Source organism: Pteronotus mesoamericanus, unplaced genomic scaffold (assembly GCF_021234165.1).
Source record: "Pteronotus mesoamericanus isolate MK-2021 breed Mesoamerican mustached bat unplaced genomic scaffold, CSHL_Meso_final scaffold_85, whole genome shotgun sequence".
Lineage (NCBI taxonomy): Eukaryota > Metazoa > Chordata > Mammalia > Chiroptera > Mormoopidae > Pteronotus > Pteronotus mesoamericanus.
In genome coordinates, this window is record NW_026555329.1 from 10,782,299 (window position 1) to 10,800,534 (window position 18,236).

Genomic DNA, 18,236 nt, shown 5'->3' on the forward strand with positions numbered 1-18,236 from the left:
ATTTAAGAATCTCCTAATTTTTTTGTGGTTTATAAATAAATCTTTATTAGGTAGAATTATCAATTCATTTTACATATTAATGATTACTAGAAAATCAAAAAGTTAATTCAATCAAATTTATAAAAGCAGTAAGTGGAATAATTATCTTGAGTGGGATCTTAAATTTGATCCCAGAAAATTTAAAGAGAAAATTACCACACTATATAAAATTGAAGCATATTTTGTATACTTTTGAAAGTTCTTAAAATAGAAATTTACAATTTACAGCTTGGTACAATAGATTGTAAGACCTATTCTGCTCTCTGGGTTTTAAAAACAATTGTTTATTTTAACTAGATTCATACACTTTATTTCTAGGGCAATATCATTACCTTATACCTTGAAAGTTGTAAGAAATATTGAAATGCCATTAGTATTCAATTTTTAATATTAAGAGTAACATCTAAAAATCATTAAAAGTATGTGTGTGCTTGTGTGTATGTGTGTGTATGAAATAGAGAGGAAATGAGGGAGAAGCAACTTTAATCTAAAGGTAAATGTTATGGGACTGACATACTTTAAGGCAGTAGGCAATTTGCAGTCCTCTTTTTAAATTGCTATGTATAATTTTTACCTTTTAGACTTCCTTTAAAAAGCACCCTTATTGTGTTCATTAAAATTTAGAACTGACAAGTACAGAAAGTAAGTCGAAGTTTTGTAATGTTTCTGTTTATGGGTTCCATGAAAAGTATTTTTGGAAACTAAGAAAGGAATGGCCTCCTAAATTCCATGAAATTGAGAGTGCAGATGGGTGCCATCCGTGATAACTATGAAACAAAAGGAAACATCATGTGAGTCATGTTGATACTAAGAAAGCTGAGCTTCTCAAAAGACATGATGGAGTAATAGGAAATAATGAAGAAAGGAAAAGGATTTTATTTGTACATATAAATATTAATTTGAAAATATTACGTACACTGCTTTAGTATAATTTTGCATCTAAAATGTAGTATCAACATTGATTGCTTATGAATTTTATTTTTCCAGTCTGTTTTTCAGGAGCATTGAATTGACCAGTTACATTTATATCTGGGAGAACTACAGGCTCATCAGTTTGCCTTGGGATTCTCCATGGACTTGGTATTTAACCTTGTTAGGAGTTGACTTTGGCTACTATTGGTTTCATCGCATGGCCCATGGTAAGTTGCAAACCATGGCTTTATCATACATTTATGTTGAACTGTGTTTGGCAGATGATTGATATTTAGTAAATAGTTATTGAGCTAATGAGTACATAGATAACATAGTTTATTTTACAGCATATAAAGATTAACAATGAAATCTTACTTTGCAAATTAAATGTAAATAATCTGAAGGCACTTTTTAAATTGTGAAATCATTAGAGGCATGTTTTCCATGCTTCTTTTCTCTAATTTATTACAAAAAATACTGTCTAGAAATTGATGACTATAACATTACTTTTTATATATTGCCTTACATTGTTTTTATTATGACGTGCTTGCTGGAGTCTACAGACACTTGCACACAATATCAAACTTCACATCCCAAAGATCCAGGGATAGTCAGAAGGGCTCTGTAATAGCATGGAATCCTAGGTAACGGGTGCTGTTGTACGTAAGCTGGGTTGAAGCTCTTGGCAGCTCCTCCTCATTACAAATGAAAATGCAATCAGCTAGGCATTAACCATAGTGCACGTTAGTGTTACCATAGCTTTGCAAAATTACTCATCTAATTCAAAGCCATTACTGCACTGCTTCTTGGAATTTACTTTTTGGGATTCTTGGCTGCCCCCTCCAAAGAAATATTTCGTTATGGAAAGGGAAATGGAAGTGCAGGAAACGGTCTAAACCTCTGTAGGGATAAGTAGAGGTTGGAGAACGATTGCAGATCTGAGGTGAGCAAGTGGTCTCCAAGGAAGAGTAAGGCGTGCACAAGTATTTCTGAAGGGAAATGAGGGAAAGTGCTAATTTTGAAAAACTACTGAAGAGCAGAACTCAGGATTTCAGTGGGTGGTTGGGTCGAGTGGGTGGGGAGGAAGGAAGGAAGAGGAAGAAACCTGGAATAATAATAAAAAAATAGATGGGAGATGGAAAGAAGAGACCTGAGACCAGGGTGAATAACTGAGCTGCGTGCGTAGGAGTATGTGTGACCAAATATCCTTCCTAAGCAAGAATAAAGGAAATAGGAGTAGAATCCACAGACGTCCGCTTAAGGCCGTTAAAGGTGAAGGGATTGGCCAAAGAACATACATGCATGACCCACAGATACACACAGCTCCGCAGTGATGGCCTGAGGCAAGGACAGGAGGGGGCTGAGTGGAGGAGGGCAAAGGGGGTGGGAAATGAGAACATCTGTAATAGTGTCAAAAATAAAAATAAAGTTAAAAAATAAAAGAAATACAGCATTACTTTTGCTAAAAACTTTAAACATATATTTTATGAAACTATAGTGTTAATTCATTAAAACATTTTAAAGTGAACATGTAAACTAGAAAAAGTGATTTATTTTGTGTGTGATAACTTTTGTCTTTGAAAATAATAGGTCAGCGCCTGACATCATTTCCTTATATTTAAATGCAAGAGAATACTCCCAAACTGAACGTGATTAAGACTAAAATATGGTTTTTGAAGTAAATTTTGTGTTTTATGTTAAAATAGTAATTTTCTCCCTAAAATGAACCCATTGGCAATCTTCCTCACTTTCTGTTCAGCAAATGGGTAATGCAGAAAGCATTTACATTGTATTACTTAATTTCAGGAACCTTCTAATATCACACTGTCCTGTATAGATGTGTTTGTTTGGGAAATCTGCAAATTCGCTTAATTTTTGAAAGCCCATTACAACAGGAAACAAAGAACCAACAAAATATTACCAAATATAAAACTTTAAAAAATATGTTAATTGTAAGTGCTCTCAGGGAAGAGCAATAAAGCAAAATAATATATGAAAAACATGAAATCAAGGCTGTTTAAAGTATGCTTCCCATTAGAAAAAAATTGAAATGAGTCCAGTGGAGGCAGGCATTAAAAGAAAAAACCTTCTGGAAAAACACTCACCACCTTCAGGCTATGAAGACTAATCATAGGTTCAAAGACTTTTGACTTATGATGGAAATCTAGTAGGAAAAAAAAATTATGCAGTTGAATGTGTCCAACTTGAAAATGACAATTTTTAAATTCTATATGATAATATAAAATATTAAAATAGCTTTTTACAAATCTGGTAATAGGGATAAGAAAAACTTATAAAGTCAAATTTCTTAAGCCTCTTGGATTACTAAACTCATACTGGTTAATTTAAATATATTCAACTGAAAAGTCTGAACAATCCTAAAACCCAATGTCTTAAAATATTGTGTAAGAAATAACTCTGCTTCCCTTATTTAACATGTTATTTTTCTTTTACTATTTGCATTCAAATGATATAATAATATATCCTACATTTTTAATATGTTAAATGCTATGAGTTTTGAAGGAATAATATATACTTAAAATGCTGTTTTTTTATGTATTTATGTCACTTCTTTAGTAACCCAAATGATCACGAGGTATTCTTTATTGTTAGTTATTTGATTCATGTACATGGAGAAATTTTTCACATTAAGAGAACAGTTAAGTATTAGTGGAAAAGAATTTATTCTCAAAAACTTGAATTTCATCTTTATTTCTATGCAAAAGAGCAGAGGCATATTTGAGGCTGTATCTGTTACTTATATTTTATTCCCTTTTCTTTGAAATAATGAGAAAGAAATTGCTAATTATCATCAACTTATGCAAAACAAAGAGTAGAATAATAATTTCTAGAGTCTGACAACTTTAGAAAGAAATGTGGAATGATAAAATTAAGTGTCCCTAATTAGAAGTAGCTTTTTGCATGCTTAGTTTATATTATGAAAGGATGCATTATTTTTCTTTAAACTTTCTATTAGTTATATTAAACATGTAAGATAATGAGTAAAGATTTTTTGAGAGGACATTTAAATACAAGTGATTACCACTTTGCAAAAGCAGGAGTAAGCCTTCTAAGTTAAAGATAATAGGCTTTATCTTGCTTTAGGTGGTAGTTACATCTGTGTATTTTTAAAAATTTATTAAGTTGTACACTTAAAGTGTATGTAATTTATCTGCGCCTCAATAAAACGCTAAGTTGTTAAATAATGCTAGTTTGAAGTCAGAATAATGTAATAGATAATCACATTCAGAAAAAAGAACCAAGAAATTAAAATTACCAGCATGCCCGTAATTTTACTGCCTTTCTTCTCCAAATGCTTCTTTGCTATTTCTTGTGTTACCAGGGGTGCATGCTATAGATGTTTCTTCTGTGCCAGCTGATTGATGTTAGGTTTTGCCAATTTAAGGGACTGGAAGGATCCTGTAAGCCAGAACAGCAGGATGGGACTTAGCTTCCATTTTCTAGAACGCTGTTTTCCATGTATCACTTAACAGACTAGTGTTTGGGGAATCTGGTAGCATTTACTTCATGGCTAAACTTCACACTAAACCTTCTGATAAGATCCTGTGTCCTCCGGGGACAAGATCAGGGGACTACCTGTACCCCTCACCCTCTGGGGCCTGCACGCTCTGTCACCAGCAGAGTTGTTGTGGTAGTCACAACCTCTCCAAAGATACCTGACTCTTAGACTTGCAGTGGGAGGCTCTGCCTTGTTCCCTCTCCCTCAGCGCCATAGGGGCAATAGCTGTGTTTTGCCATTGCTGCTTCTGTACACTGAACTACTCAGTTGCTTACCTCTTTTGTAGTTAATAGGAATGTTTTTACTGGTTAATAATTCTTAACTAAACTTACTGAGGTGAAATTGGTTAGTGAAAATTATATAGGCTTCAAGTATACAGTTTTATAATATGTCATCTGTATATTATATCATGTGTTTATCAACAAAAGTCAAATTTCTTTCTGTCACCATATAGTATTTGACTTCCCACACCCTTCCCTCTGGTAATCACCACATTATTGTCTGTGTCTGAGTTTTTCTTTGTCTGTTCGTTCATATCTCACACATGAGTGAAGTTATATGGTTTGACTTTTTCTGTCTGATTTATGTCACTTAGCATGTCATTCTCAAGGTCCATTCATGTTGTCGCAAATGGCAGTATTTCATCTTCTCTTATGGCTGAGTAGTATTCCATTGTCTATATGTACTGCATCTTCTATATCCAATCATCTATCAAAGGATGCTTACGTTTCCATATCTTGTCCTCCATAAATAATGCTGCAGTGAACATAGAGGTATACATATCTTTACGAATAAATGATTTCAGATTTGCAGAAGAGCGGTTGCGCAGTCAGTCCTATGGTAATTCTATCCTTAAGTTTTTGAGGAACTTCCATACTGTTTTCCATAGTGACTGTACTAGTTTTCATTCCCATGTGTAATGAATACAGGTTTCTTTTTCTTCACTCTCTCTCCAACACTTATTATAACTTGTTCTTTATTCAAATTACTGGTGTGGCTCTGTCTCCTAATTCGATCCCACCTGATATAGTCTGCCTCCTCACACATTATATAGTCTTGTAAATTAGAGTTCACCTAACTATATTTATTATTATATTGTGAATTGTTGATTATACATTCAGGCTACAACACAGTTTAGTTCAGTTCTGAAATAAAGGTTTTCCTCTTTAAAATCATTATAATAAACAATCTATAAAATCACCTCAAAACTCTAATTTCTTTTAGTCAACAAATAAACTACTCAGTTTATTTTCTATTCCTCTCTTTCTGTATGTGAACAAGATGGACAGTATCAGTTTTTATGTAATTGGATACAAACACATACTCCAATACTTTATTGTCATTAAGTGAGCTTTGTGTGTGGCTATTAAACTTAATTTTTATGTTGTTTCTGACTTCTGAGGGAGTTAAATTTAGATCACCCTCCTTTCTACCATTGTTTAAACAAAAAACAGAGGCAGATGTATTAATTAGAAATTATTTTATTTTGTGATAATACCAGGGTTGTGTTTTGTATAGAAGAATAGGTTACTTACATCCAGTTACATGTGTATTTTTTAAATACCAGAATATACCTATTTTTATTACTCTTTACCATATATTATGCCACACTCTTTATTTTAGATATAAGAATAACTTATTTCCCTTATATCAAAGCATTTGTCCAAAAATATTATTGCAGAAAGAAAAAACACAAAGGAGCAAAGATAGACAATGAAATGTGTATTTAAATCTATCCCCCAGAGATATCCTCTGTAAATATGGTGTGTGGAGTGGACCCTGGAACCAGACTGCCTGGGTTCAGACCCTACCTCTACCACTTTCTGTGTGATATTGAGAAAACTATATCCTCTTTGTTTTTCCTTATTGTAAAATACAAATAACAATAGTATAATCCACATAGGATCATTGCAAGGTTTAAATAAATTACAATGAGAAAACACTTGGGGCAGAGCCTGACACATAATAATTTAAAATATAAATATTAACTATTATGTTGTTTGGTCTCTCTATTGATACAATGTGTGTATTATAGAATAGCATATAATAATATGATTATCACATATTCCATAAATGATAGTTAACATCATACATAGTTTACATATTAACATAGTTTAACATTAGTTGTTAAAATAATTACCTTTTTCAAAATGTATGATTAAATGATTAAATTGTCTTTGTATTGAATAAGATGTATACATAAAAAATGAACATTTCAGGTTTCCATGTATATATAGACAGATATATAGATGATAAGGAACACTGAAAGACAGTTTTAGGCTTGTACTCACATAGACACAACAGTAACAATCTTTTCCTAGATAAGTAGTTGGCAATAATAATAAGTAAAATTACAATGTGATTTTCTTAAAATTGTTTCTTTCCCTCAAGTGAATATTTTATAATTTGAATTTATTTTTTGATATGTCAAGCTTATACATATTCACTTTTCCTTCAAACATCAAGGTTTTTGTTACTCTTTTTAAAATTAGTGAAATTTTTTGAAACAAAATCTATTAGAATTTGTACATTTTATATATATATATATGTGTGTGTGTGTGTGTGTATTTATTTAAACCTCAGCCACATATATGTTTTTATTGATTTTAGAGAGAGAGGAAGATGAGGGGTGGGGGGAGATAGAGGGAGAAACATCGATAGCAGAGGACAGTCTCCCGTGCATACCTCAACTAGGGCTCAAACCCACAAGCTTTTGGTGTATGGGGTGATACTCTGGCCAACTGAGCTACCTGGTCAGGGCCATTTTATTTATATTTTAAAGTTTCTTTGTTGCCTTTTCATCTTAATTAAAAATAATTTGTCTAAATGTTTTCCAGTTTATAAGTTGAAGTCTCTGTCCACACCCTGGCTTGTGTGGCTCGGTGGAAATAAAAAACCCACAACTGTGTATTTTCACAATATATAGCTTGTGCTGCATCATTTAAAAACAAATGCTCAATGCCAACTCTGTGCTCTGGAGCTGTCTGAAGGATTGAAGAGGACGTGTCCTCTGAGTGAAGGCTTATACCATCCTTTAAACAAATAGTACAGATGAGCCCCCCGAAAAATGCACAAAATGTGCAGGTGGCAGTTAGAGCAACAAGAGATCTTATTGCATCAGGATTAGATTTCATTAGCAGTGATCTCTTTTTCTTTAGTGATTTAGAAATATAGTGGGAAAAGTGTGTCACTATGCAGAATTTGATGGGCTCCACCATGGTGATAATATTGCTTAGGGGAAAAAAAACCCCTCTAATTTAAAGGACATAGTGAGCTGCACGTAAAGCATAAAAACAAACAAGTAGGAAGTAGAAAATACAGAATATAAATGAGTTTGAGAAGAGGACATTGAGCAGAGGCAGTGATATACAAATCACATGTATAGCATGGACCTGTAAAACAAATTTTAAAATTTTACTACAAAGAAATAATGGGAGGGGCGGCAGGGAAAAGGAAGGGAAGGGGAAAGTCAAGGAACATATAGCAAGGACTCATGGACAAAACCAAAGGGAAGAGCTGAGGGAGGGAGGGAGGGAGGGAGGTAAGGGAAAGTGGTGGGGGGTAGGCAGAGACAAATCTATTTGAAAAAATAAATTAAAAAAAAGAAAAATAATGAAAGCAATCTTATAATTTAAGAATAAAACCAGATGTTTAAACAAGCACATTAAGTTACCATCACAGCTTAATTATTTTGACTAAATAAATTTCTGTGGAAAACTGGAATATGAAAAAAGATACAGTTATTAATGTCAAGAAAAAAGATTGATAGGTTTATGAGAATGGAATAAATATTTCAGTATAAAGAAATACATAACCACAACAAAAGAGGAACTCGTTTGAATGACAATATATATTACTAGGATCTGAAGTACCCACCACCTTTTTGGTGACTCTAAATGCATACTTCAGTGTATACACAGATCAAAACCTTCAACAGGAATAACTAAAAGATACTACTCTCAGTGGTTTTGTCTAAAGTTGCTGGGTCAAAGGTGAACACTGACTGTTACTAAAGTTTGAAGAGGGTGTTTTATAGGCAATGAGAACTCTTCTTGCCATTTTCATATCCTACAGGATTCCAGATTTTGTATCTACTTCATCAAAACTAGGTATAGTAAAGTGAGATATATGTAAATCTTTTAAGGCCCAATTAAGCACTAGAACTTCTTGTCGTATGAGGCGTTGAAAACCTGTCACTTTCTAAAATAATATTAATAATGACTAACATTTACTGAGTTTTTTTTCAGTGTTTCTGAGTGCCTCTCATACACTTTCATATTTAATTAAAACAACCAGGCAATGTTTTCTGTCACAGAAGTTTTACAAAAGAGGAAACTAAAACAAAGAAACGTTAGGTAACTTGCCCAACTCTCAAGTTCATGTGCCAGAGCCTGGGTATTTTGATGCCAGACCATTGATCTCAGAGTCTATGGGTTTTGCCAATTTTTAGCAAATTCTTCATAAAAGTAAAATTTTTGGTTAAATATAGCATGTACTCATAACTCTATCCAACCTATATGTTTAAGATTTTGTGATGTGTATAAATCTCCAAATATTTTGTTAGACATAATTTTAATTTAGTGATTTGGTGTTTAAAGTGTCAAAAGTCTTTTTTGTTGTTTCTTTTTTTAAATAATCTTTATTATATTTTTTTCCATTACCATTTAGTCTCCTAATACCCTTCCCCCCCAGCAATCACTACCTGTTATCCATGTCCATGAATCCTTTTTCTTCTTGGCTCAATCCCTCTACCTCCTAACCTCCCCCTCCCCCACCCACTATCTGTTATCTGTTCTCCATGTTTTTCGACTGTAAGTATTAAACTACTGAACGATAAAGTGGGGCCTGTCCTCTCTCTCTCCAGGCGATATTATACTCATATCACAGTCCTCTCAGGCTCGGTGTTTGTTAGATGATTGACTTCTGCTGTCTGATCTTTTTATGGCTACACTTCAGAATTATCTTGGAAGCTTTAAAAAAATATGGATACCTAGAATATAAATGGAGCCTTGGCTTAGTAGTTGTTTTGTTATTGATGTTGTTTTAAGCTACCCAGTTATTTTAATGTGTAACACAAATTGAGTAACAGGGACTACTTACTGAAGATATTGACATATTGAACAAGCAACATGCTAGTTCTTTTGAAGCTGAATTGATAATAATATATAATTAAATATAGCTAGACTGATTCATGTGTATGTATATAAGTGAATAATTTCATTTCCATGTATGTTGAAATAGAGCTCTACCCCTAGATTCTTCATCATGCATCATCTATCATAGAATCAATAAAAAATACTATTATTATCCCTAAGAATTTAACAATAAATCCATTGCATCATGTACTATTCAACCAATGCATTTTTTAATTTCCCCAATGATACCAAGAATGTCTTTTACGAATTTTTTTGTTAAATCAAATGAATATTTATTGAATAGGTTTTTTGTCTTTTCTGTGCCTTTTAAAGTTAAAACTTTCACTGCATTTTTAAACTGTCATTTCTATACATTTAATATGTCCAGGCCAGGCCAGTTGTCGTATAAAGTGGTCTGATTCTAGATGTATTGACTATTGTCTCCCAGTGGTGCTTAACTTTACTCTCTGTCCTCTGAATCATCTGCAGACTGAAAGTTAGGTCTAGACTCCAGATTGATTAGACTCAGAGTAAGTATTTTTGGCAAGAACAGTTCATAAATAACATTAGGCACTTCCGATCAAGGTGCCCACAAGTTGCCACCCATTATATTACATAGGAAAGTGAAAGATTAGGATTGCTTTAGCCAATACCCATCAAGGTACATTTTCTTCTTTATAATTATTAAGAAATTGATACATAAACATGAGTACATAATTGTATACATATTATATGTGTGTGTATCTGTGGGAGTAAAATAAACATGACAAATTTCTTGAAAAAAATTAGCATATCCAAATTGCCTCAATAACTTGAGGAAAATAAAAATTTTCTTATAGGCTATTAAAAATGCAATCAATTGTCTAAAATTGGCAATTAACCTAGGCCATGACACATGAATATGTCCTCTTCCCATCAAACCTTTCATATGATTTTAGCCACCATTTTTGAAAATTGCCTGAGTCAATTATCATGGGGGTTACAAAATGATGATTTTTAAAAAAAAAAATAATTATTCATTAGCTGGCATAATCGGTCTCATAGTGGATAAACTTAGACTATATGTATATGTATATATAATTTCATATTGATATCTCAAATATAAGTTTAATATCTTTAGTGTTTTGCTCCTAACTTTTCATATCTATATTTCTATAATCTTACACTGAAAACCTTGACTTGTAATAATATTTATGCATTTAATTATTTGCTGTGTCATATAGTACACAACAAATTTTGTAGTCAAAATATTGAACAAAAAGACCTGACCAGTTTGGCTCAGTGGGTTGGAGTGTAATCCTGTAAACCAAAAGGTTGCAGATTAAATTCCCCTTCAGTGCATATGCCTGGATTTAGGGCCAGATCCCTGGTCAGGGCCTGTAGGAGAGGCAACCAATCAGTGCTTCTGTCTCTCTGTTCCTTCCCCTCTCTGTCAAAAACAAAAACAAAAACAAAAAAATCAATGAGCATGCCCTCTAGTGAGGATTTAAAAACAATTAAAAATATTGAACAAAAAAATGTACTGATAGAAGGTTCAGACTTTTTTTTTCAGTTTTGTTTTTTCCTTGAAATTATATTCTACTCTGCATGTAATCGGAGAATATTTTCAAAAATTACTTGAAATAACGATTGTAATATTTTACATTCTTCTTGTGATTCTGTAAAGTTTGATTTTTAATTATTGTGAAGCTATGCTATAAACTCATTCAAAATCATAATTCTTCCTTGAGGAGTTAAAAATTTTATCATTATGGAGTGTGATATCCTTATCTTTTGAAAGTACAGATATTTGTCGTTGGTGTTCATCTTCCTCCTTCCTATATTCAAATTGTATTTACTTTGCACCAAAAAAAAATGATGCTTGTTTTATAACTATGTGGACAGTCAATGTCTGTTCTTTCATACAAAGGCTTTGTCCTTTATTCTATAGAAACAAATGTTAATGAGGCACATACCTCTTGTCCTCCTGGGCTCCTTTCTCCAGAGCCAGATTGAATTCAGACTGCTTATTTTTATTCTTACTGATATCCTGGGGAAAAAGGTAAAGAAGAGTTTATAAAACCTGGACAAAAGAACGATGTAACTTTTTCAGTTCTCCCCAGGGATGAATCTCAGCTGAAATAACTGACAGTTTTTGGGCATACAGAAGGAAATGATGAGTTGGGCTAAATGTCCAGATGTGTGCTCAACAGATGTATAAGGTTACATTTTAAAAAACAAGGAAAACAATATCTGTGTCTTTACAGAGGAAGCTGTAAATAGTAAACACATAACTTAACTATCAACTATAGTCTGATTTTTAAAGATTTTCAAAGTAAAAGTACTTTTCTGTCTCTTTAAGCTATTTAGCAATGCTTTAAAAAAAAACCCTATATGTGTAAAACCAGTTTGTAAAAGATCATAAGTTGAATTAAATCAAACAATGACTTAGAATATGATAATTCTTGCTTTATCATTTTTAATGTGCTTGAACATTTTTGATTAATTTATTTTTACTACAAAGTAGAAATAGACTGTTTTTTCGATCTTACTTACCTATACCTGGCATTGCTTGCACTTCTTTGATAGTACTCATCATCCACATGAATACCTTGCAAATATTCTGAGTTATCACAGGCTAAAGAATACAATTGGAGAGAAATAGCAAAATTACCCCTGAAATTGCTTCTAAATCCTAAAGAGCAATGTCATCCTTCAGCAGAATATTTCTTAATTCTCTTATGAACTAATATAAATGATATCTTTAAATATAAAGCAAGAAAATGGAGTCCTTTTTTATATGAGAAAGCCATATTAGTACTATATTGGAATGTCCCAGTTAGGGTAGATATTGCCCTCGTTCAAGTATTCATTCATATACAACAAAATATTCTTTTATGTTCTACATGATTACCATGTCTTGCATGCTTCTTAGAAGCTAAAATATACATCCATGGGAATGACAACAAAACACATCCTATTTTGGGAATTTTAAAGGGCTCTGGGATTTGAAGTTGACATGTCTTTGGCTGAATTCCAGCATGCAGCTGAACTAAGGAGAAGAAAGAAGCTATTTGGATTCTGTGTTTCTCTAAAAGTTATGTAGTTCTAGAGAGAAAAATTATGTCCACACTAAAAGTATGATAACTTGCTCAGATAATAAGAAGTTAATTCAAAATGAATTAAGTAGTCAAACTTTAATAAAGAGAAAGTTGTCAGTAGAAATTCACAAGAGCTGGACCCGGGCGAAACCTTGCAGCAGTCTCAGGAGCATAAGCAGACAGAAAGTAATTCCTCATATTGGAAGAGAAATTTTAATAGTCACAGCACTTCCTTTTTTCATCTTCTGTAAATGCACCCAAGGGAGGAGCTACTTCTCTAGGGTTTAAATTTCTCCTGTTATAGACAGGTGCTGGAAGGAAGCTGTGAGCAGGGAACAGCAGACAGAAGCGTCCAACGCTGGACAAGGTGTCCAGGCATCGCAGAGGCCACAATGCCTCCCCTCTCCCAGGACAGCCTCCCACCCTAACATAGGTGTTGCTTGCCTCCTTCCCTCATTTGTGCTTCAGTTCAGAGATGACAGTGGGGTGGGGAGAGAGAGTGAGCCAGATGACAAAAGTTGACCCTTCTCTGGAAAAGTATCTGTATTTCAACCAATACCTCTGAAGGCCATTAGGGAGAGATGCTGGATGGAAGGGTGAATGCAAAACATACCACTAGTAACTGTTCCTTTTCTTCTCTCACAGTAAGTAACTATGCATATGACAATTCTTTAGCAATGTATAAGAGCACTTTTACATATTCATACACTCTTTGAAGACATTCATTTACTCTCCTTCCTAGTTTTTAGATGTCCTTGATTTTTAGAAAGGCTGTTTCACATAGAGGTAAAAGGAGAGGTTTTAAATGCAGATATGTCTGATTTCAAATTCTCACTCTGTCATTTATTAATTACTGTGACTTTGTTAAAATTGTTAGTTTTTCTGACTCTCAATTTATCTGTAAAATGTGTGTTATCGTATACCTTTCAAAGTGTTGTGAGATTAAATGAAATAATTATGTGTTCAATTTCTTGCACATAATAAACCCCATATCCATGAGAATTGCTTTAATTATTATTATTCATATATATAACAAGGATGCGGTTACTGTTTAGGAATTCCAGAACTGTAGGCTATAAGGGATAGTGCTGCCCTGGCCCTGGCCCATGTGGCTCAGTGGGCTGGAGTGTTGTTCCGTAAACCAAAAGGTTAACAGGTTCAGTTCTGGTCATGGCACATACCTACGTTGTGGGTTCAGTCCCCAGTAAGGGTGTGTGGGAGAGGCAACCAACTGATGATTCTCTCTCACACTGATGTTTCTCTCCCTCTCTGTTTCTCCCTCCCTTCTGCTCTCCGTAAAATCAATTATCATGTCCTCAGGTGAGGATTTAAAAAAAAAAGAAGAAGAAGAGAGAGATAGTGCTGTTTAAGGTGCTTTGTCTCACTGATACCATATAGTCTTTCTTAATAGAATACTCTAAACAGTTACTTCCAGGATGAAGCTTATGTTCCTTTACTTTATAGGAATGTGGGAAGATTAGAAGCAGGGAAATCTACTCATCTTTGAAAACCTAATGCTAGTACTAATTGATATATTCTATGTTTTAAATCCTTTCTGAATGAATATTCTAAATGAGTAATAATAATCATATTACTTCACATCTATATTTTATCTTTCTTTAAAGTTTAAAATAATATCTTCCCTTATGTCTTTTAGTCTTGATTTGTTTGGCTTAAGAGATTTAAATCAAATATTACACACTTATTTTAAAAAATGATTTAAGGAATGGAATTTTCTTTACAGTGAGAAAAATTAAATAGAATTTTACTTCTGAATGTGTAGTCAAGAGAAGCAGACTAAGCAGTTTTAGCAAGTTCCATTTTCTATGAGTTTCGTTTTCGAATGTTAAAGTTGAGATACTTATTAAAACCCCAAGTAAAATGTCAAGGAGGATGTGAGCTATAAGAAACATTCAGAGAAAAGGTCCAGGCTGGAAATATAAATGAGCACATCTTTAGCAGATTGATGGTATTTAAAGCTGTAGGAACAATCGAGGCCTGAAAGAATGAGTCTAGAGTGAAGACACTATAAAACCTGAGCCCTGTGCTGTTTTATTATTTGTGTTTGGTGCATGAGGAAGAAGCAGCAAATTAGATGTGGAAGGCAGCAGAAATATCACAGGAGGGCGTGGTGCAGGGTCCCCAAAGAGAATGAAGAAAGTGTTTCAAGAAGGTTGCGATCAACTATGTCAAATTCTGCTGAGATTCCTGCTGTAGGAATAATAGGCGAGGCTACTGGACTAACTTCCTCTCTAAGGAAAACTAAAACTGCTAAATGAAATAGAAAAACTGTCTTACTAGTGCAGAGAGATGCCAAAATAATGAGGCATCATCAGGCGGTAAGGAGACAGTGAGGAGACGGAAAATTAAAGTAATACCCCAATCAGCTTTCAATGTGTGGCATGTGGCAGCGCTGCCGAAACCGGGGTGAAGTGAATGGTGTGTTTGGCTGTCTTGAGAGACGAGGGGTTAGAAGTAAAAGCCTAGGGCCTGCCAAAGATGCGGACCCTGTCAATTAGTCTGAGACCTCAAATTTAAGGATCAAACAGATATAAACTTACCCCTTCACCAACACTCCCACTAGAAGGTAAGGGAAATCATCTGATGCTGGGTAAATAGAAAAATTAGAAAGAAGAAAAAACAAAATCGCTCCCTAATTGTTTTTAAATCAAACATAGCCCAAAAAGATAACTACATCCAAAATGTACAGGTTTATCCAAGACTTTTCAAGCCATGAATGGAGGTTAAAATCATGTTCCAGGTACCTGAAAAAAACTAAAGCAAATATTACTGGAAAAATAATGACGTATATCTTTGCCTCAACTATTTTTTTCAACAGCAATGACCATCATACATCAAAGAAAATCAGGTACACAAGGAAACAAGAAATTTTATTTGAAAACCAGCAAAAACAATGGGCAAATGAATCTCACCTGCAGAAATGTCAGATACCAATAGTATTAACACAGATTTTAATGGCTATTCTTAATATGTTCAAAGAAATAAAATAAAATCTTGAAAATAAATTGACATAGTAGGGAAAGAAGTTTAAGTGTCATCAAAGATTTGCAAAAAAGAAAAATGGAATTTCTAGAAATAAAAAAATATAAAAATTGAAATTAATAATTGAGTAGTAAACTTCAAAGCAGATTGTATAATGCAGAGGAGAAAATTACTCAATAGTGGATTAAAAAAAGCTACACAGAATGTAGCCTAGGGGAGAAAAAAGGTTGGAAAAAGAAAGAAAGGATAAAAAACAAACAAACTGAGACTAGAATAAAGTTTCCTGTGTGTTGAAGAGTACTATTTCTCTAAGACTTTGTGGTCTCTGCAGCTTCTTCTAACCTTCCTCCAAAAAATTCTAAATAAATTAAAATTATTGAAATGAAAAAAACCTTAGAAAATGTTGTCTGAGGACACTGCCCTATAAATAGCCAATTCCATTAAATGTGTGGGCAGACCTCTAGTTTACATATTTCTCACTTAAAAAAAATATCAAACTTCCTCATAAGTGATTTGACATGAGAAACATCAATATTATTTGCTAATTTCATTTTAGGAGACAGCATAAGAGGTTGGTAAAGTCAAAGAGCATTGTGCCATCCTGTGTGGATGAAAGTTGCATACTGAAACACAATAAATTCAATTTAGCTTATTTAAATATTTGTATGTTCACTTCCTTATCTTAATCAATAGTATCTATTTGCTGTTAAGTAAGTTTCTTATTCTTTCAAAGTCTCTTTTTTTCCTACCTAAAAATTAGAAGCAATAACATTGTCCCCCTTTACTTTATTAGACTGTAATGAGGGTCAAATGAAGTCATTTCTGTCAGACTATTAAGGTCTGTGCAATTATAACCAAAAGTTACATGCAGGGATTCTAAAACTCCCACATAAACAAGGTTGTTATACCAAGTTTTAGCCTTTGTGTCTTTCCATTATGTATCCATGGTCATGAAAAAGCTAAATTACCTATGGTTTCTTCTAGATTTCATTTACCTGGATAGACTGTATTGAACTATACTTGCGTGTTAAATTTCTGTATTGTTTTCATGAGGCAAAGAAATGGAAATATGCCCCAAATATTTTCAATTTTAAACAAATGTTTCCATACTAAGCCTAGCCCGGTATGGGTGAGGGGTGAGAGCAAAATGAACCTGCTCTTGGTCGGGATGTGCACAGGCTACCTTCAGTCTTGGGTGATCATTCTTGGCAGATTTCCTTGGCATTCGTATCTCTTCTGGGTGGACAGTGTTGAGTTCAATCTTGTTACCACATTCTTTGTCTCTTCACCCATTTTTAGTTCCCTATGTATGTTTATCATCTATTTCTCATGGGACATGTTAGCCAGACAAAAGAGAGTGTTTATTTCAAGGAGCAGTTGCCCCAAAGGAATGTCTTTCAATAGTGTTTCACTGTTTATAAATACAAACAAATAACTCAATCACTATTGTCTCTAATCTTCTGAAGGAAAAGAGGTTACTCTACAGATGGCTGCTTACATCCTTGATTTATCAGTTGCATGTAGGTTAGTGCTTTTACTACTTCCCCAATAATGCAAGGATCAGAGACTACTTCCATTAATTCTTTTCCTATTATTCACTTTTTGTCAGGCATTTTAACTCTCTATGTATTCAACCCAAGACAATTATTATCTTAAACTGTATTTGTTTAGCCTCACCTACTTCCTTACCTTTTCCAGGGATCTTCTTTCTTTTCTGCATTACTGTGTGTTCATCCTAGATAATTTGCCTTCTTGGAAACCCTCTTCTGTGCTACTTTTAACACAGATCTGTAGTCACAAATTCTATTAACTTTTATTCATTTGAAAATGTCTTTATTTCATTTGCATTTTAATTTCTATTAGGGTGAGCTGTTAACAAAGACAAAAATAGGCCCCTGAGGCCCATCATTCACCCTAACAGATATGATCCCATGACTAACCCTACCCTTTTCACACCCACATGGAGACTGACAAAATTAGTGTGAAGCAAGGCTCAGACATTGTTTCACTGTATTCATTTGATCTGTTAATAATTTAGTATCACATCTAAAGAATAAGACTTTCCCCCTTCTTTTATATATTTACCTATCCAATGTCACATATAAAAATTGGTGAAAAAGAATTGCTCCATATCATGGGCTATCCATTTAATGTTTAAATTTCTCATTGTCTCATAAATGTCATAACATTTTTGCAGCTTAGCTTTTTAATAAGGATAAATTAAAGTTCTTACATTGCAATGGTTGCTTTATTTGTTAAATCTCTTTTAACCCTAAACGCCACTTCCATCTCCTCTTCTTCTTCTTTGCAATTTATTTGTTGAAGGAATCATGTCTCTCCTTACCACACTCACCTACCTGGGTTTTCCTGATTGCAGCCCTGTGGAATAGCTTAACATTTGCTGATGTCCTCTGTACTTTCTGTGAATAACTGGAAGGCTCTAGAGTTTAGATGAGATTCAAGTTTGATTTGGGAGACAAGATCACTTTGTCAATGGTATTGTATTATATTGTCAGGAGAAACGTACTGGGTGGTTTTTTTTCTCTC

The 18,236-nt window shown here is 33.7% G+C and overlaps 1 protein-coding gene across 1 annotated transcript in view; it reads left to right on the plus strand.

The window, feature by feature from the left end:
• The window catches only part of AGMO (alkylglycerol monooxygenase), a 292,433-nt gene that overhangs the window by 10,430 nt on the left and 263,767 nt on the right, over positions 1 to 18,236 (plus strand). Inside the window, exon 3 of the mRNA XM_054564245.1 lies at positions 1,027 to 1,178. Within this exon, the coding sequence (XP_054420220.1) occupies positions 1,027 to 1,178 (152 nt within the window). The remainder of the gene's footprint in view (positions 1 to 1,026; positions 1,179 to 18,236) is intronic.